This window comes from Perissodus microlepis, chromosome 6, assembly GCF_051167445.1.
Source record: "Perissodus microlepis isolate ML-2025 ecotype Zambia chromosome 6, ASM5116744v1, whole genome shotgun sequence".
Lineage (NCBI taxonomy): Eukaryota > Metazoa > Chordata > Actinopteri > Cichliformes > Cichlidae > Perissodus > Perissodus microlepis.
In genome coordinates, this window is record NC_140466.1 from 31,640,908 (window position 1) to 31,662,640 (window position 21,733).

General features: G+C 44.0%; 1 protein-coding gene across 1 annotated transcript in view; it reads left to right on the forward strand.

The window, feature by feature from the left end:
• ncf4 (neutrophil cytosolic factor 4) overlaps positions 1 to 5,330 on the forward strand; it is a 36,752-nt gene extending 31,422 nt beyond the window's left edge. Inside the window, exons 8-10 of the mRNA XM_084932003.1 lie at positions 942 to 1,093; positions 1,869 to 1,934; positions 4,948 to 5,330. Of these exons, the coding sequence (XP_084788129.1) occupies positions 942 to 1,093; positions 1,869 to 1,934; positions 4,948 to 5,149 (420 nt within the window). The 3' untranslated portion in view covers positions 5,150 to 5,330. The remainder of the gene's footprint in view (positions 1 to 941; positions 1,094 to 1,868; positions 1,935 to 4,947) is intronic.
• Positions 5,331 to 21,733: the final 16,403 nt, after the last annotated feature.

A 21,733-nucleotide genomic window follows, 5' to 3' on the forward strand; every position in this document is an offset into this window, starting at 1 on the left:
CTGAAGCTCCGTCCACACCCACAGTATAAAGATCAAATTAAAGGGACAGTCAGTATTTGGGGTGTATTAGAAAAAATGTTCTGCCCATAAATGTTCATTGATTATTATGTAATTTCCTGAAATGAAGCCAGGGCATAAAGTTTTACAGCCTCCTCCAAAGTAATGATTTGGTAATCCAGGTGCAGGCTGCAGGATGAACCACAATGATCAAGCAGCAAAGTTGTTCTACAACTACAACCTCTTTCAAGCTCTCTAGACTTTTGCCCTTTTCCACGGACCTCAGAAGCACGTGAAGTTGTGATAGAAACAAAATGATTATCTGGATGTTCTGTCTTCAGATCCTAATTTTTTTAACTTAACTTTTATCAATTGCTTTAAAGTTGCAACACAAGATACTACAAATGCTCCATTTTTATTAAATTCACACCCATTAGATAACATACAAGTCAGCTGACTAAAGAGGTTTGAATATACAACTTTTCAGGACAGACTGGGTGTTATCATCATTGTACTTGATCCAAAGTTGTGATTTCGGCGCGTTACAATGAAAGGCTTTTTTTTTTCACATAATACTGCTTCCTTGTTCTACAATAAATGTGTGAAAGTGCTGGATGCTTTTTGAAACAGCTTCTGTATGTGTTTCTGCAGAGTAACACAGTGAGACACCAGGGGTGTAGTAAAAAGGCTGTATGATTGTGTTTAGTGCTTCCAACATCAGCAGCATATTATGAACACGCTAATTAGTCGGGAAAACGTCTCTCCAGATGCACTTCCATGCTGCTTTCTTCTCTTTCTCTCCTTTAAATCATCACCTTGTCTAATCATCAGTCCCCTATCACTCCATCCTCTGAGACATAATTCATTTGTTCGCTCATCTTTTGATCATTTGCTTCCTCTTCTTTATGCGCTTCTTCCTCTTGTTCTTTTTTTTTCTCCTTCAGGGTACAGTAAACAATCAGACCGGTATCTTCCCAGAAACCTTTGTGAAGATTATTAAACCCCTCCCTGAGAGTGACTCTGAAGGTGAAAGTGGAGGCCACACATACAGCTGTCTCCGCTGCTTCCTGCTCACCCCTTCTGGAGTCGACACCAGGTCTGTCTGACTTTAGTGAGCTAAGACGATATCGTGTGCGATTAGATTTCAGGTTTTAAACGCATTGTTTATTTATATGTTACTCTTGAAACAGTATCATGCCAGTGAGAAGAGATCCTTCATATGATCACCACAGATATATGCAAATTACGGTTCAAATGAATCACAAGAATATTGGCTTAAAGGTAGATAAGCAGCTTGTTTCAGACAGTGGATGAACTGAGGGATACACCGAGGCCCAGGATAAGATAAATAAGGATTATTTCAAACTGTGAATCATGCAAAGCTGCTTGAGTATAATCCTGAAAAAAAAAAAATTAAAAACATTAATAGGTTTCCTTTAATTTTATACTTTGAGGCTTTAATGGCTTCAGATGACTAACATCAAATGTTAGCGTCAGCCATCAGGTAATGAAAACATTACAGTTAGTCATTACAGGTGATCGTACACTAATATATAGCACTGTCTTCTATTTGTACAATTACATCCCTTAAATCCTGCACATTTGTTCTTGAAGTTAAAAGAAAATGAATACTGCATTTCTCACTTCAGCTTTGTGGAGGGATTTGAATCCCCTTCAGTCAGATTTCAGATGTAACAAAATCCAACAAAAAACCTTGGATTGAATTTGTTACTGTGAATTTGTTGAATTTATTGTTGCAGGCGACATAATGTAAAAGTGAATCTCTCCTATTAGCATTGTGTATATTGATTTTTAGGCCTTCAGTTTTCTAAATGCTTTAATCAGAGAATTGTGTGTTCCTTCTTTAACAGAGATGTGTGTGTACAAGAGGACCTCAGCATCCAGCCATCATACAAGGACCTGCTGTCTCGCATGAGGTAAAACTATCCTCAGTTCCTCAGTAATCTGCTCTCAGTGTTGTAGTAGTGCTGGATTTTAGGTCATAAAAAAGCCACACCCTTATTGCATTTACACCTATATGGGAAAGATTAGCATCGGCGCTGAGGGAGAAATTACTGTGAGCAACTTCACACATGTAAGCAAATTACCACACCTTCTAAAATGTGATAATGATTTACTTGGTTAAAGCTTGTGAATACTGTTAAAGGAGACGTTCATGCTGTTTTCAGCTGTTTACATTTGCACTGAGGTCTTACTGGTCTATTGATGCATCATGTGCGCATCTTATAACTCCTAAATACGTCTATATATTTATATTCAGTGTTGGTCTGGAATATTACAGAAGCTAAGTTTGGTTCTGGTGGACGTCTCTTCCTGTTAAAAGGGAGTTCTTCTTCCCCAGTATCACCAAGTGCTGGCCAAGGATCTCTAACAAGATCTGATTGTTAGAGAAAAGTCTAAACAGATTTTTAGGAGCTTTACTTTACAATGTAATACACACACACACACACACACACACAGACACACACACATGCACACACACACACACACACATATATAAAATTGAATTGAACTGGGACATTTAATTCAGCTTTACTATTACTCCAGTGAAAATTGTGAAAGATGAAATTAAAGGGATTCAGCATCAATGACTATAATCTGATTCAGTTTTTCTTCTGAGTTTATTGCATACCAGCGGCAAGAAATTGCAACAGAAACCATCCACAGCAGGAGGATTGCACTCCTTTACACACGTGGCACAACAGCACGGACTTCATTAACTATGACAGACATTAGAAAATGATTGATTAGGATCTAACAGCAAATTACTTCTGGTTCTCTCTCACATAGTCATAGTTTATATGTTGCAGTTTATTAAATGTTTTCATGATGTTTACTAAAGATTGTATGAATGTGATCCCAGATCCAACTGCTTTTTATTCCATTAAAATTCTGGACTGCTTTAATTCATAAACAGTTTCAGTAAACTCTCTTTGCACAGAAACATGAACCATACTGTACATGCATTCACATAAATATTCTTATATCAAATATTCTTCCAAATTCTTTTCTGAATTAAAAAAAACACCACTTGTTTTGGTTATTTCTACATGAGCAATTAGATGTTAAAAGATTGCAATTTACATTACAAATCTAAGCTTTTGTCCATGCAAAATTGAGCAGATTTCCATATCTGATGTTTCTTCCAGCATGTACTGATGAACTATGCTGATTGCTGACCTTTGTGAGCACGCTTTCAGCATTTCATTTTTTGTGAGTTAAAATGAAATTCCACAACAAACAGCGATGGGTATGAATCCATTAATTCACCGACCTGCCCTGAGGGGGAACATATTTAGTCATTGTGCACTGCAAACCTGCAAATTGCCAGTTGCCAATCTTCACCACTCATCAAATTAGTTCCTGTGGGACCTCAAAGTCCCCTCTCTTGCAATCTTTTCCTCAGCAACATCACCGGATACATGTGCTCATTACGCTATCTGTCTTTTTCTCTTTCATTCTCCCTCTCCCTCTATTTCTCATTATCTGGTAATTTAGATATGTGAACGCTATGATTATTAGCCCTCCCCATTCATAATCAGTTCATTTCCGCCGCTTATCTGCTCATTATTGTTTTTCTGTGTTCAGGCCTATTGTGCCCTGGAGTAGGATGGATGAGACCCTGGTCTTGAGTTTTAATATGGCTTAGCACTGATAAAAGGGAGGGAGAGAATAAGGATAGGGAGGAAAGGGTGTTGGTTACATACAAGAAGACAGGAAGTAGGAAAAGAAAAGCCAGATGCCAGCGCTGTACAACACGGAAGCTCAGAAAATGGGCCTCCTAAGGTATCAACAGCAATTTTATCTCAAGACTGTTTTATTCTGTTACATTCTAAATCTAGGCGTGCATTGAACGCAGCAAGAAATTGGCCCCCACTCATGCACCACCCAAGAAAGAGCAAAAACAATAGTACCTTTTAAAGTGCTAAGCAGCTATTTATTTGCTTCAGCAGTGAGCAATGCCAAAATAATAAACAAAACTCCCTAAAAAGGTCCCTATGCTTCCCTATACAAAAGAAATCCAACCAAAAGACAGTTCACCTCCCAAACATTCTAAAAGAAAACCAGGAGAAAACTGAGTCAGCAAAAATGGCTTCTCACACCTACCAGGCTGCTGCAGGGAACAATATATACACAATATACAATATATACAAATCTATTTACAACGATTTACAAGATCAAGGCTCTAACGCCAGACACACAAATGAGGTTAAACTTGCGAATCAATTTGCAAAGGCACTCTAAGTATCAACAACTGGAAAACACAGGCTGGTGGTGGAGGATGGTGGAGGCTAGGAGGGAGGGGGCCAGGGGGGTGTCATCTGGTGGTTAATTACTGGGGGGTGATCATCCAATTATCCAATCCTAGGACAGGAACAAACTCCACCCGACAACTCAGCAGCCACTCCCAGGTGTCCACCCCCTAAGAGAGAAAAGGAAAAACCCAAACCCAAAGCCGTTTCTGGTGGGAGGAGTCACACACATAAAACACAAACACTGATAACACTGAATCATAACAAAATGTGGTTGTTAGTCCAACTGCAGTCATTTATATTTGGTGATATGGCTCTGTTCTGGGATTTTTTCACACTTCCATCCATATACATGGAATATGGAGCATAGCTGGGAGGAGCTAGGGTGGTAGTGGGTTGCAAAGTAGCTTGCAGATGAGTGATGACAATACAGGGTGCAGCTGCAGCTTGAATAGGATGGCCCTTATGAGATTTGCCAGTTGAATGTAAAACGGGTTATGAGCCAGGCAATTAACTGGCTTTGAGACAATCTCAGTCGCTGATCTCTCAGAATTTCTGCCAACAAGAACTAACAACACCCACAAATAGTTTTTTCTATTTCTGTAGAATATGCTTAATATTTTTTATACTCTAAAAAAACACACTGATTATTGAAGTGTTTTCTCGTCTCTTCCAGGAATGTTTTCAAGGTGGATGATATTGCCCTGAACTACCGCGACCCTGATGGTGACCTTATTCGTATCCTGGACGATGAGGATGTCCAGCTGATGATCAAGGAGGGCAGACAGGACAAAGTCAAGAGACCTGTTAATCAGTTTCCATGGGAACTGCATGTGACCACGACCTCTGACCTTTCTGTTTACAATACAGAGGCTTGAGAGAAGTTGAAGAGAAGAAAAATAAATATAAAATATTTAGTTGTGTCATATAAGAAAATGAATTTAACCAAGTGTATAGTTGCTGATTTGAGCTCTGTGTAGTTTGCCTTTTACATTCATTCTGAGTCTGTTTCAATAAATGTTCCAGTCATTTCACTTAATAAAATAACTTAATACCATATTTACATTTTGCGTGCTTAAATTTTTTTCTGCTTGCTTAGAGGCTTTTCAACCGTTAGATGTGCTCTCTGACAGAGTTTTACAGTCTAGTTAGTAGTTCAGTAAGGAGAGATTAGAAGAAATTGAACAGGAGTTGTTGATATACAGAATTCAGTTCTGTTATTTGACAATTAGACTCTGGTCCCCCATCACAGCAGAATGAAGTCCCAGCAGTGATGGGAATTAGGGCAGGGCATTTCCTCAAGCAACAGACGCAACAGCACTCCATGGACGCTTGGTCAGCCATCATAGTAGCAAAGCTAAGTGGGTTCAGTACATGACCACTGCCAATAAATGTTTTGGAAACACCAAAGGCCAAACTCAAGCTCCTGGTTGATAAAGCAGCACACCAGGACTCTTACGACCAGAGAAACCGCCTGGACTACAAGAAAGCCTACAACCAGTGTTGGGCAGTAACACTGGTATTTAAAATACAAAATATGAGTAACTGTATTGTCTTACAGTTACCGTTTAAAAAGGTGGTATTCAGAATACATTTACTTTGTTGAAATGAAGGGATTACACAGCAGTCTTCCTGTTTCATATGTTAGGCTGTTCACTCTCTATTTTTTGTAATTCCACGCTGGAACAAAACACGCACTGAGAGGCTCTAATGCCTGCGTCTCAATCTCACAGCCCATGTCACATCTACTTGTGGCCCACATAATGACGTGACGAAATATTTTTAAAAATTATTGTTCAAATAATTATTTAATATGATGGCAATAGGCAGAGTGTGACAGGCATAGCCCTAAAGAATGTAGCCTCATGGGCAGTGTAGCCCAGTTGTAAGTAAGCTATTAAGACTCGACTGTACACTGTGTTCGTGTTTTCCTTCGAAACAATAAGTTCCGTTGAAGCAGCCTTTCAACTACTCTCTCTGTCTCTCGCTAGCAAAGTTGACCCAGACAACAAAGTAAAGCTAGTTTTAGGCTACGAGCCCGACAAGAACCTGACGTAATAGCCAGAGGTCCCTTTACTACGGTTCGGAGCCGCGGACCTGTTTTATATACTCGCGAATAGTTTTCTATACGAGATTGCTGCAAAAAGTGCAGCCTTACCTAATGTCCACCCTACTGTTACTCATTTATATTAAGATTTTAAAATCTAGTTGGTATTGGTAAAGCAAGAAACCTTCAGTAACAGTAATAAATCACACAGCAATAGTACATTCATGTAGTTGTAAAAAGCATGATAATATATTGTAGTGGGTCAGGGCTGTTCGGGGTTCTGTTTGTACAATTATGTTTTGTTTATGTTGCCATAGTGACAGGTGACGCCCTCTCGCTGCGACGGTGTGTCCTTCCGGGGTCAGAGGGCGCCCTGTGTTGTTGTTGTTGTTGCCGCGCTGAGCAGTTAGCTAGCGGCAGTGTTCTTCTTCAAGTGTGAATAAACGGCTGTGCTCCCTGGCTAGCTCACGGGAAGCAAGACCAAACGATACCTCCGTCTCCTCCTTGTCTGAGCTCGCCACATTGGTGTCAGAAGTGGGATAGCTCACCCTCGCCGTAATGGAGAGAGACATTCAGAGGCTGGAGCAAGCTGTCGAGGAGAACATTCCCCGCTTGGGAAACTGGCGATGGAAGAGAGAGGATGTGAGCGGCCATGTAAGTCCCCCGACGGGTCCCGATGGTGCGAGCGCACCGCGGCGGCGGCCCGTCACGACAGATGCTAGGGCAATGCTTCATGGGCTACCTCTGTCGACCCACACGCCGAGCCCCCAACCGCGAGCAGTTATGCCTACCACGCCAGTTAAGGTACCGAAATACAACGGGCTAACCCCGTTAGAGCCCTACCTCTCACAAGTGCGGCTAGCCGCCAGACATAGTGGCTGGAGCGAAGAGGAGACTGCTACACACCTAGCACTAGCATTAGAGGGAGATGCACTGCAGATACTCCTTGACCTAGCCCCGGCAGAGCAGCATGAGCTCCAGGCCCTCACCGCGGCACTCGAGAGGCGATTCGGGCAGCGGCACTCCACTGATCAGAGCAGAGAGCAGCTAACCAACCGGAGCCGTCGACCAGGGGAGAGCCTGGGCACCTTTGCAGCAGACGTGTTGCTGTATGCTCGTCGTGGCTACCCGGAGTTTCCAGCAGCAGCCCGTGAGGAGCTTAGCCTGCATGCTTTTCTGCGAGGACTTTTCCCAGAGCGACTACGCCAACACGTCCGCCTGGCCATGCCTCAGACCCTCCGTGAGGCGCTCCTTGAGGCTGAAAGGGCCGAGCCGGTGCTCACCTCGCGTCCTAACCAGCAGGTGCCCCCCCCAAACTACCCCCAAATCAGAGCCGCAGACTGCGACGGGGAGGTCGCCGAGATGTCCCAGCTGCAACCCTCGGTGCCCCGGAGGCGTCCTCATCGACCAACCGACCGCTGCTACCGGTGCGATGAGCCTGGCCACGTGGCGCGTGACTGCCCAGCACCAGCCCCGAAGACCGGAACTACGCAGCCTCAGGGAAACGAGGAGGGAGCGGTGTAGCGAGGGGACCACCGCTCCAGCTTCCTGCCCCCCTCCAAGGACGATGCACAGTGGTGGGCTGAGTTGGGCACCTCAAGGGACTCCACCTGAGCTGCTGTGTTGAGGACCAGCCATGCCAGGCCCTGGTGGACACGGGGTCTACCATTTCCTTGATACGACCTGGCGTGCTCCCTGAAACATCCGGGCCACTGGTGAAGGGTTGGTTGCCCACAGACACCCAGCTGATGACAGTGACGGGGGAGAAAACTGTTATGCGGGGGAAGAAACCGTTGCGGATCCGAGTCAAGGATCTAGAGCTGGTGCACGACTTCTGGCTCGCCGACATTCAAGACCAGTGCATCATTGGCCTGGATCTGCTGAGCCGCTGGGGGGCCTGCGTCGACACCGCAAAGCTGGCTATCACTCTTGGCGCAGAGACTTTTGCTCTCCAGCGCGGCCAAAAGCAGGGAGCGGGGACCAGACGAGACAGGCGTCGGGCAGCTGCCGCTCAGCAGATTTCGGATGCCGGTGGCTCCGGGTCATCTCCACTCACCTCAGCCTCAGCCTCTCAGCCTGACAAACCTCCTTCGACCGAGACCATCAAGGCTGTTGATGACCTTTGGCAGCGCAGCAGCGTAGGCCTCAACGTCGACCAGCACCAGCGGTTGAGGTGCCTCCTGGACGAGAATGTGGACATCTTTTCCGCCAGTGACAAAGACTGCAGGCAGACGAGTCTGGTCCAGCACACCATCGACACCGGCTCTGCTCAGCCCATCCGTCTGCGCCCACACCGGCTGCCCCTCTCGAAACGGCAGGTAGCGGAAGAGAAGATCCGTGAGATGGCTGCGGCTGGGGTGATCGAGCCGTCCAATAGCCCATGGGCGGCACCCGTGGTTCTGGTGGGGAAGAAGGATGGCAGCCCGAGGTTCTGCGTGGACTTTCGCCGTCTCAATGCAGTCACCAAGAAGGACTCGTACCCGCTGCCGCGGATCGACGAGGCCCTAGATTACGTTACCGGCTCCAGTTGGTTCAGCTCCCTCGACCTACGCAGCGGTTACTGGGAGGTGGAGCTAGCCCCCCGACGCAAGGCCTAAGACTGCATTCACCATTGGACAGGGGCTGTGGCAGTTCAGGGTCATGCCATTTGGGCTCTGCAATGCGCCAGCGACGTTTGAGAGGCTGATGGAGAGGGTGCTCGTGGATATCCCTCGTAGCCGCTGCGTTGTGTACCTGGATGACCTGTTGGTGCACAGTGGCGACTTCGACAGTGCACTGTCTCACCTGAGCGAGGTCTTGAGTGCCATCCGACGAGCTGGGCTGCGGCTCAACCCCGCGAAATGCCGCCTGTTGGCGAGAGAGACCACGTTCTTGGGCCATGTGATCAGCGCTCGAGGTGTCGCCACTGACCCCGCAAAAGTGGCTGCGGTCCGGGACTGGCCGACTCCCTCGAACGTCCAAGAACTGCGGAGCTTCCTGGGCCTAGCCTCCTACTACCGTTGGTTCATCAAAGGGTTCGCGACAATGGCCAGCCCCCTCCACCGCCTGACTGACAAGGGACAGCTGTTTGGCTGGGGGGATGCCTGTGCTGCGGCTTTTGAACAGCTGAAGGAGGCCCTCACCAGAGCCCCAGTCCTGGCCTACCCCGACGCCCGGCAACCTTTCATTGTGGACACTGATGCTAGCAATGTAGGGGTCGGGGCGGTCCTTTCCCAGCAGGACGATGCTGGAGAACGGGTGGTGGCGTACTTCAGTCGTGCCTTGGGGCGAGCCGAGAGGAACTACTGCGTGACCCGGTGGGAGCTGCTGGCCGTAGTGCTAGCGGTGCGGCACTTCCAGCCATATCTGCACGGCTGCCAGTTCCTCCTGCGCACTGACCATGCATCTCTGACTTGGCTCCTGAACTTCAAACACCCAGAAGGGCAGGTGGCCCACTGGCTGGAGGTCCTTCAGGGCTATGACTTCGAGATCCAGCATCAGCCAGGTCGACAGCATGGCAACGCTGATGCCCTCTCCAGATGGCCCTGCGTAGCCGTCGAGTGCCGCTACTGCCTGCGACAGGAAGAGCGGGCCCAGGAGGTGCTGGGGGTGGCTACTGCTCAGGCCACAGCCGGCGGAGGTGGGTGGCTCCCATTGACAACGCAGCAGCTGAAGCGGGAGCAGGAGGCCGACGCGACGTTGGTTCAGGTGGGGGCCTGGCTGGAGACAGCGCAACGCCCCGCCTGGACGGGGGTGTCGGGACAGGAGCCCGAGGTGAAGGCCTACTACTCCCAGCACAACAATCTGGAGACCCACGACGGCCTCCTGTACCGGAGATGGCGGGCCCCCGGTCAGGGCAGAGATCTCCTGCAGCTTTTGGTGCCTCGGTCGCTGCGGTCGCAGGTGCTTGAGCTGGTCCATGGCTCGGTGGGGGCAGGACACTATGGGAACGCCAAAACTCTCCGCCGCCTCAGGGGACGGTTCTACTGGCCTGGCTGTCGACGGGATGTGGAACTTCATGTGCACTGCTGTGACACCTGCACGGCACAGAAGGGCCCAACTCAACGCTCCACTGCCCCCCTTCAGCAGTACCTGGTGGGGGCCCCAATGGAAAGAGTAGGAGTGGACGTCCTAGGGCCTTTCCCCGTCACAGAGTCAGGGAACCGGTATGTGTTGGTGGCTATGGACTATTTCACGAAGTGGCCAGAGGCCTACGCGGTGCCGGACCAGAGCGCAACGACGACGGCCGAGAAGCTGGTGGAGGAGATGTTCACCCATTTTGGGGTCCCGGCTGAGCTCCACAGTGACCAGGGGCGTAACTTTGAATCGAAGGTCTTCGGAGAGATCTGCCAGCGACTGGGGGTGGAGAAGACGAGAACCACACCGCTCCACCCACAAAGCGATGGCTTGGTTGAGCGCTTCAACCGCACGCTGGCCACCCAGCTCGCCATTCTCACCAGCCGCCACCAGCGAGATTGGGACCGACATCTGCCCCTGGTCCTTTGGTCGTATCGGACTGCGGTGCAGGAATCCAGCCAGTGCACACCTGCCGCTCTGATGTTTGGACGGGAGCTCCGGACGCCTGTGGATCTGGTGTTCGGGTCCCCCCCCGAGCCGGAGATTGATGGTGGGCCAGAGATGGACTACTACAGGAGGCTCAGGGAGCGGCTGCAGGTGGTTCATGGCTACACCCGCCAGGCCCAGGCCAGCGCTGGAGTACGACAGAAAAGAGCCTACAACACCAAGTGCCGAGGGGGGGTTTTCATGCCTGGCGACAAGGTTTGGGTGTACTGCCCGGTTCGCAAGAGAGGAGTGTCCCCCAAACTCTGCAGTCACTGGCAAGGGCCGGCAGAGGTCGTGGAGCGGCTAACAGACGTGGTGTACCGTATCCGCATGCCGGGCCCGGGGCGCATGGTGGTGTTGCACCGGGACAGGCTCTCACCGTACCGACCGCTCGCTCCAGCAGACGCCGGAGCAGGGGATGATGGTGGCACCCCATGTTCTGACCCAAGTGACTTTTCCCCCGCCGGTCGTGACCGGCCGGTGCGCCAAAAGAAGGCAACTGGACATTTGCAGGACTTTGTGTGGGGTAATGGGGTCGTCGGGGACAACTGACCCCTTAGGTGGGGGCTATGTAGCGGGTCAGGGCTGTTCGGGGTTCTGTTTGTACAGTTACGTTTTGTTTATGTTGCCATAGTGACAGGTGACGCCCTCTCGCTGCGACGGTGTGTCCTTCCGGGGTCAGAGGGCGCCCTGTGTTGTTGTTGTTGTTGCCGCGCTGAGCAGTTAGCTAGCGGCAGTGTTCTTCTTCAAGTGTGAATAAACGGCTGTGCTCCCTGGCTAGCTCACGGGAAGCAAGACCAAACGATACCTCCGTCTCCTCCTTGTCTGAGCTCGCCACAATATTAAGTAATCCAAAGTATTCAGAATACGTTACTCTCATTGAGTAACATAATGGAATACGTTACAAAATACATTTTGGCGCATGTATTCTTTAATCTGTAGTGGAATACATTTTAAAAGTAACCTTCCCAACACTGCCTACAACACTTGAGTGTTTGGCACTGTAGAAGGCTACCAGCACATTAATAACATTCATGAGAAACTCAATGGTTCTGTGGAAGACAACAATGGAGGACAACTCCAAATAAATTACGCAAATTACCAAGTGCAGAATATACCAAGGTGTCCCCACTACTATTCTGTATGGGGCTTAACCACCTAAGGCAGCTTATTACTAAGAGCAGATATGAATTCAGGAGTGGTGAGACTATCAGCCGCCTCCTGTACATCGATAACAATAAGTCGTTATTTTCAAGCATGAAAGGTGGTTGGAAATAACGGAGCTATGATCCTCTGGGACTTCAAGTTCCAGACATTTGTTGTTCAACCAACCAGACATAGTGGTGGTTGACAAGGGCAGAAGACTGCAGGCGTGATAGATGTGTCGATCTCAGCGGATTGCACAGGAAAACAGAGAAAGACCAGGGGCTGAAGGAACAACTGGAGCACATGTAGAAGATAAATTTCAAATTTGTTTACACTGGTAATAGGAGAATTAGGAGCTATAACCCCAAAACCTGAAGATTCCAGGTAGAGAGGACTCCAGGAACAGCTAAGATACTGGGAAGAACCCTCAAACTCACAGGCCTCTGGCAGAGGACCTGAGCTTGTTTTGAGCTTATTTCAAAATTGCAACAAAAACTTTGTGTTATTGTAATGCAAAGTACCAAATAGCAATGGATTCATTATAAAGCTCCACAGGGATTTTTTTTCCCTCAGTAGTAAAGGTTATCAACCTTTAGGAGAAAGCTGTGGGAAAAAGTTTGAAAGCTGTTGAAATAACTTTAAATTTATATTGAGTTTAATACAAATCCCAAACATATCTGCCCCCAGGGTTGCGGATCAATACTGTTACTCAAACTTTTAATCTTGTGAAACTCAAAAGCTTCTCCTCATCTTTAACTAGAGTTTAAATAACATCTTTAAGAGTAATCTGTAAGCCTGTTTTTTCAATTTATGTACTTTTTGATGTGGATGATAGCCTATATATTAAACAAAAATAACAAAACCATTCATTACTAAGCCTGCAAGTTATTACAGACATTTAAATGCCACTGGGTTGCCGTACAGAAAATCTTTATTTAGATACTTCAGCTGCACTTTAGCTTTTATAAAAACATTGTGTTCCTTATTGTGTTCTTATTAAATCTATATGATTAAATCTTCATGAGGATTACGCACACAGTCTTTCTACATTCAAACCCTGGACATGTTGTCTTTCTGATTATTTTGTCTACATGCATGTTTCATAACATGTATCCATGTTCTGAATGTTTGCAAAGACTTGGCTATTCACTGCATTTAAAACTTTAAAATCAAAACTCTTTATTTTGAAGTTTTAGCTGCACCTTTATGTGGTAATGAAGGAGGATTTCAGGTTTTCACTTTTGTTTATGTTTGCTTCAAAAGGCATAACTGTATCTTCCACTGCTGTATTTCATTCACACCCAGCATTCATATTTCGCTCATGTGTCTGCATTTCATTCATACTCGCCTAAGGAATTCCAGATATTGCCTTTGCTGGCAGAGGCACTTTTACCTCATCTTGAATGCAAAGTTATTCCCATCATATTCTTTTTAACAACCTCTGTGGGGCACTGTTGAAATTATTAATCTTTAAAAGTTGCTTATCACACTGGGGGCCACTGACACTTTCCCATATTTAAGCATAAACACCCTTTTAACTATTCAGTAGTATACATTGTTATTTAGTTTCTTTCTTTGTTTTTCTACAAGAAACTCATTAGCATCATTAGGAAAATAATCAATTTATAGGGAAACATGCGTGCAGTTCAATTCTATGATAGTAAATTTGACTTTCTCTTCTTTTTTAATACTTAGAAAAGATTTTTCAGGGTGATAAATCCTGCTTACCAGATCTCCTCAGTTGCCTTCTTGTGGAGAGGCAAGTCTCTCAAGCTGGATGTGGGACATAAACATCTTTCAGTGTGGAGAAACAGCAAGTCTCCTCTGAGGCTCGCTCAGATGACCAAGTTCCTCATCTTACCTCTAAGGCTGAGCCTAGACACTCTTTGGAGGAAGCTCATTTCTGCTCGTGACCATTGGTACAGTAAGGGTAACAACATGGCTTTTTAACAGAGCTTTACCACATTGCTGCAAATGTTCTAGCAATCTGTCTATCAGTCTCCCACTTCACTTTTCCATCACTCATGAACAGCACCACAATACACTTAAACTCCTTGTGGAGCAAATGATCCCAAACTCAGAGTGGGCACTGCTTCCTTCTAATTATAATGGACTAGATTCTAATTCTCATATCAGGCTGCTGCTCAGTGTGGCCAGAAGAGCTGGAACAAGACTGTCTGAGAGCCCCTTTGGTTGCAGCTAAACAATTCAGTCCATAACAAATTTGTGTTCCCCAGGTCTTCTGTCTATAATCACTGTTTAGCAAATGGAGTAATTTCTTCATGTGTTATAAATACGGTCACGCAGCCGCTCCTAAAGAAACATAACCTTGAGTCTAATGTCCTTATTAATGATACACCCCAAATTACCTTACCACTCCAAGATTTCTGAATAGTTCCTGGTTTTGTCCTATAGAGCAGCGGTCCCCAACCCCCGGGCCTCGGACCAGTACCGGTCCGTGAGTCGTTTGGTACCGGTCCGTGGCGCAAAAAAGGTTGGGGACCGCTGCTATAGAGCATAAAGTTGGACTGCTGGGTCTAGTTTTGCACCTGTTCTTCATGTCTGAAATATAGAAGCTGTCCACATAAGAAACTGTTTGTCATCCTCAGCTTACATTAACTGTGGCATCCCTAAAGGATTCAATTAGGTCCTCTTTTATTTCCATTATGTATGATAACCCATTGCTTTGTTCACTATCACTGATCTGTGAATGACACTGAGAGTTATCTACCTGTAACACAGGCAGACTTCTGACAGTGACTCAGAAACTCTTTGACTGAATGATCTGAAATTCTGGATTACATAAATTTGTTTGAACTAAATAATAGCAAAATGGAAGTGATTTTATTTGGCTGCCTACACTTAAAAATCTCCCCATTGAGGCACTTGGCCCTTTAACCACATACATCCAAACTGCAGTTAAAAATCTTTGGGTTTTTGTGGATAGTTTGTTTACTTTTAACAAACAAATCAGTGATGCTGTGAGGGGCCCCTTTTACCAACAGAAAATCATTGCAAATCATTGCAGACTTAACATGTAATACTGCTAACTTCAGCTCTTTGGAAGCATTTGCGAAGACATTATGCTAAACTAAGCTGGTCAGGAACTCAAAGTGATAAGAAAACTGAGTGTTTGCTGACCTTAGCTAGACCCCAAACTTCAAGAGAAGCTTAAAAAAGGTGGTTATGAGGGTTAGTACCTGTTTGCATTTCTACAGAGAATCACTGTGGTGGTCGCTTTGAACTTTCTTTGGGCTGGTTTTTAACTTTGTCACTTCATGAAGTGTAATGAATTACTTTCTCTGGCATGTAATTAAATAACATACTACATTACTTCTAAACAAAGTAATGAATAATGCATAATGCGCTGTTCTTTTTGAGTAAGACCCCAACACTAGAGACAGTATATCATTCTTGTTATAGTTATACTGCCTGCCTGTGGAATTTAAAATTGATTTTAAAATGTTATTGCTTATTTTTAAGGCCTTCATTGATCAGTTTCACAATATATGGCAGATCTTTTAACCATGCATTTTGCTTCCAGGTCACTGATGTCATGGTCTCAAGAACTTTCCTCAGGGTGCCCTCCTGACTGAAAAACTCAGACATACCAATTCTCAATGCTTTTAATCAGATCTTAGTTGCCTCATAGTTTGGGCAAGTGCACAGTAAATGTGCTCTACCACTCCTTTTTTGGCCATTTTCACTTTTGATTTATTTTATTTATATATCTACTCTTTTTTAAAACTGCCTTTTCAGTTTTATACTCCTTTATTACTATTTTATTTATCACATTTTAACCACTTGACTTTGTCCACTGTTCCACAGCCAGGTTGAAAATCACACTGCACCCCCCTAAATCTGAAGTTGGGCTAATGGATGGATACTCCTAAGCAGAGATGCTTAGGACTGCTGCTCTCACACCCAGGACCAGCATAAGTATTAGAAAATGGGTGGATGAATGGATTATTTTTTTATATACTACTATAAAAAACTAGGTCTTGCTATTTTTTTTTTTACTTCTAAAATGCTGTTAACTCTCTATCCAAAAATACAGTTGTGATCTCTGGACACATGGAAGTGTAAATGGTGACTGTTCAAGTGTTAATGGGTGTTTTTGTGAGGATATGTTCCACTGAGGCACAGTACACTGACCTGCAAAGCTCTGATATAAATGCATAGGGCTCTAATTCACTCTCTTATGTTGATGAGTTGTGTGCAAAAAAAAGAAGATGTGTGTGCTTCTATTAATGTTACTGTGCTGAAAGCATTTAAAACTGACCATGCAAAACAAACTGAGAGAGACACGAGCAAACCCTCTTGAAAAAAAACCCTCTTGAATGTTTTTGGGGTTTTTTGAGTTGAAATCAAAGTACAGAACATGTCGTTGATATTGAAGTTTATCTGTTTGTTTGTTTTGTGCTGTGTGCATCAGGCTCTTTTTGGATTATAATGGATTGTAATAATAATGGATTGCATTTATATAGAGCTTTTCGGGGCCCTCAAAGCGCTTTATTCCACTATTCATTCACTCTCACATTCACACACTGGTGGAGGCAAGCTACAGTTGTAGCCACAGCTGCCCTGGGGCAGACTGACAGAAGCGAGGCTGCCATATCGCGCCATCGGCCCCTCTGCTACAAAAATCTGTTTTTTCATTTCTAAAGTGATAGAACGTTTACCTCCTTTTCAGTGACTTAGAAGAACAATTTGACCTTGACAAAGCTGGACTGAAATAAACTTGTTACTACACAGTTGAGTGTTTTCAGACTAAAAGCGCTGGCTGGGGAGCTCCGCTACCAGTTGGAAAACATTTACATTCAAGATCTCTTTATGTCAACATGAGCCTTTTGTTTGTACGACAGAAAGGGCGTACCCTGTCACGGCATATCATAATGTAGTTTTGCCAGAAAGTGGGTGACAGCAGCTAAGTAATATGATCTCCATCCAACCTTAGCCTAGAATTTAATTATCAGCTCTCTTTTATAATGTCATGCTAGTCTGTGGTACATCTAATTAAGCTCATAATTAATGTCTTTTGGGCCTGTCAGCCTGCAAATTAGCCATAAACAGTCAATGCAATGTGGGGTTCATGTGGTGAGGTGTACAGAAACACAACAAGGTTTCTCAGCAGATAGGGTGGACATGTGGACATCAGCTGAAAGGTGATGAGCTGCACTGATGCTCAAGGTTTAATATTTGTTTATTGAAGCCTTGTCAAATTGAAACAAGAGATTAACATTGTGACACATAAAATGTCTTCACCCTGACGCAATGTGGTTTGACAGTGAGCAATGAGATTTCCTCAAATGGAGAGCTGGAGGAAAAATGGGGAGAAGGCAGCTATCCTGGAAGACAGAAGACCTGGGATGTTCAGTGGTCTGGCCACAGGTGAGCAGCTAAAATTACTGATTAATGGAACAACCTGAGACCTCAGTTTGGACGACACCAGCGGGACTGCCATGGCTCAAGCTACCGAATGTTCTCTTGTACTAAATATAGACTTCCTCAGTGTAGGAGGTTAATTGAGTCACATCTTCAGTGGATGTATAGGGTAGCTGAATCTGTACCTGGTTGTACTGTACAGTCACAGCCTGTTCAGGGACAGGAGTCAAACAAATCCAAGGGGGCTAAGGCAGAAAGGCAGGGAATAAAAGGCTGAAAACCTTCGCGTACATTATAAGAGCACTCAGAGAGCACAAGGCCCCCCGGCTATTGTAAAACTTTGTTTTATGCTGATGTCAGCATTGTTAATATGGAAACCAGCTCTCTCCATGACCTTTCATTTGATATATTACTCGATATGGTTTCTTGAAATTTTCTTTCAAGGTTAACTTTGACCTTGTGTGTTAACAATGAAGGTCAAGGACAAATGCTTAGCCATCCTAAGTATTCATGAACCCCAAGACCTAGTACACTGTCAAGGGTGAAGATGATTTAGAAAAAAATTAAGTAATTAATTTTCAAATGTGGTGTGACCTTGACCTGATTTTCACCAAAATTAAATCAGCTTATTATTATCTACCATCACGGAAAGGTAAGGGATCTGATTGAAAAGAAGTGAATTCAATTGAGTTTTTGCCTATAAAAATGACCCAAAAGTCTAATTTTAAATGAAACTCAGAATGTAAAATGTTCTGTAATATTTCATTCATAACAGTTTGAATAGAAGCAGGAGAAATAAAGAATATGTTTAAATGCTAAGCTAAAAGGGAAAAATGAATTTAAGCAGGGATATTAGACCTGAGGAGGAACTACAAGGCAAGTTCAGCAAGGACATGCTTTCTTGGCTCTCGTCAGACATAACAGGATTATCTTTGTATTTTACTAATCCAGGCTTTTTTTAAATTAGGAATTAAGAATAATAACTGTGGTGATCCAACCAGAAAAAGAGGAACACCTTCATGAAACGATGAAAGTGTAAAGTCTGGCTTTTAGACTCAACATATTTGCCAACCATTCATCTCATTTTGCAGTGAAGCCTTGAGACAGACTTTACTTACAGTATTGTACAGCATGATGTTTACTATCTTCACTGCTTTATTCTGTAGTGAACGGCGTAAAAGTTCAAATATTGGTGAATAAGTTAGCTTAATAACCTTTTCTAACGAGCACTGGATATAACTTGCTAATTATTTTGTGCTATTAGTTTGTTTAGTAGTAGTGGTAGAATGTTCATTTAATCTACTTTGAGTGCTGGCGTGCAAAAAGCGATTTCCTGTATTTGCCAAAAAATGATCATCGGTATTTAAAAGATTCTAAATGAGCCCAATAATCTGTCAGCCTTATGTGAAACATATCTCCCACGAATGACATCAAGTCATTTTGATGCAAAAAGCACTTTTATATCACAGCGTAGATGCTGCAGTTAATCTTTGACACAGGGACTTTCATACGGGCTGTCCTTTATTTTTCAAGATAAAAACTCTCATTGACGCTAAAAAAGTCTGTTTCAAGAGAGATTGTGCCGGAGAAATTGCAACAGATTCAATATCACAGTTCTATCAGGATATTTTAAGTGACCAAAGGAGTTGATTAATGATAAAATAGAACATAACATAGAAACAACAACTCAAATTCATTATGATTCCTGCAAAATAGTTAATTTCTTTATTCCATATATACCCCTTTGTAAATCCTGCTGCCTAAAACATATTAATCAATTGAAGCAAATATTAAGAATTAAAAACCCCACAGAGAAACATCAGAAACTTCTTACCAGATGACTTTTTGGCTGAAATTTTGTCTGACTGAAATTTTGATGTGAAAGCAGGAAATGTTACAGAAAAGGTCATTGGAAAAGCATACTTACATCAACACTACAAATGGAGAGATTTTGGCAGTGCAGAAAGCAGAAATGACAGTGGGCTACAATAACAAGACAAAAACAAGGCATAAGACAGAACATGGGGAAAGTTCAAAGAATGGGGATAATAAATATTTGATCTCCAGCTAAATTTGTAAGTTTGTTCAAAAAAATAAATACTGTCTATTTTTTTTTTTTATTGTAGTTTAATTTTAACAGAATATTAAAAAAGAAAAATTTGGACAAAAAACACTTTGCATAAAAGTTTTAAATTGATTTTCATGGTATTTATTTGACTCCCAAGCAAAACATGACTTAACAATTGGTGGAGAAACATCTGTTGGCAAGCACAGCTTAACACGTTTTTTATAGTTCATCATCAGGTTTGCGCACATCTGAGGAGGGATTTTGGCCAACTCCTTTTTATAGAAATTCACCAAATCCTTTAGGTTGAATGCTGCTTGGTAACTCAAACCTTCAGCACCCTCCACAGATTTTCTACAGGACTGAAGTCTGGAGACCGGCTAGGCCCTTCCATCAACTTAATGCTTAGTGCTTCTTCTTTAGCCTCTCCATTGTTGTCTTTGTGGTATGTTTTGGGTCACTGTCACGCTAGAAGATCCATCCCGATCCATCCATCTTCAGTATTCTGGTCGATGGAAGAAGGTTCTGGTCCAAGATTTTACGAGACATGACCGGTTCATTGCCCCCTCAATGCGGTGAAGTTGTCCTGTATCCTTAGCACAACAACATCCCAAAGTATAATCTTTCCACCTACATTCTTGACTGTGGAGATGGTTTTCTTTGGGTCATCCTCAGCATTTCTCTTCTTCCATACACGGTAGGTCAAGTTAATACCAAAAAGCTCGATTTTGGTTTCATTTGACCCCGGCACTTTCCTCTCTTTCCTCACTTTTCTTCTCTTTGGTCTTCTCTATCGTGACGGAGAGGTCTGATTCTGTGGACAGGTGTGCACAGACTTGAGATCAGGAGTTTCTGTAATTGATTGATTGATATTAATCTGTGTCCCTCTTGGGTACTTACAAACTAACAAATTCGGCAGAAGATCAAATGATTATTTCTCCCACTGTGCATAGCAAATGTAACGGCGCTCCACTTGGCCATAAGCCGGATTATGAACATGCAACTAAGAGAGTGGGCTCTTTGAAAACAGCCACATGACGTAACTGTCAGGGTGCAGTGCAGACATTGGGATTCATGTCAGAGAATAAAATTAGGGGGTGGCTGTTCACCTTCCTGAGTGCCCAGAGAAAACAGGCCAATATACGGGTCTTTGTCTAAATTTAACAACGTGTGGTTGGTGAAAGGTGTTAATTTTCATGAGCTCCAACACCACCGTTTCCTTCTTCTTTACCTTTGTGACCTTCCTTTTACTTTCTCTCTTGTCTGGTATTCTCGTATTTGGCAACACCAGTAATATAATCTTCTTGTAGTGGGGGAAAAAACTGTTTTCCATTTACTTTTGGTGCCCAGCACAAGGGTTAGTTAAATCAAATTGTAACGAGTTAGCACTCCTCCTGCAGCTGTTCTGTTTGAGATTGCTTTTTCCAAAATTGTATCATTCTACCAACTCAATAGCTTTTGGAAGAACATTTTAATGAAAAAGACATTTATTTAAATGATGACAGACTGTTAGCTGCTAAAATTAGCTATATTTTGAGCTTTGCATTCATGCAAAATTATTCAAATTGTTCACAAATACCATGCATATTTCATTTCGCTATTCATGTTTCTCAGCTATTTAAGATGATCAAACTTTCTGACCTCCATGTTTCCATATTTGATTAAAAATATATATTGCGAGGAAGGTGGTGACTGTCCTCCAATGTAGGACGAAGAGAAGATGTGAAGTCTGAGAAATGACAAGGGGAGAGGTAAAGGGGGAGAAGTCAGGACTGCAACTGAGGCATGAGTGACCATGACAACGCATTCATTTGTGTTGAAGAGGGTTCGTAATGGCTCCTGCATAGTTTCGCAAAAAATTTTCACAAGGTAACAAATCGAAACCAACGCCTACCTAACAGATACCCGTCAGCTGACAGTGTGCAGTCACAATTCTTGTTATTACTTAAAAATGTATAAAAGTCATTTTGTGTATGCAGAGTGTGCAGCCTTGCATCGTGTGGGTGTATTCTTGCATAGTAACGCTGATTGGCACACAAAGTGATCTCACGTTATACAATGTAGTAACTTTTAGCAAGGCTAGCTGCAGGCTTTTACTCATAGTGTGGGTCGAGGATCAAGTTAAACTTACATGTGTGTTCCAATACTAGTCTTATACATAAGTTGAATATACCTTTAGGTCTGAGTACAATGAGGTCTTTATCTATTGGTTTGTTTCCTTCTTTCATTTCAGTACTTGGAAATCTGGACAATAGGGGGAAAGCTGTTAAAGCTCTT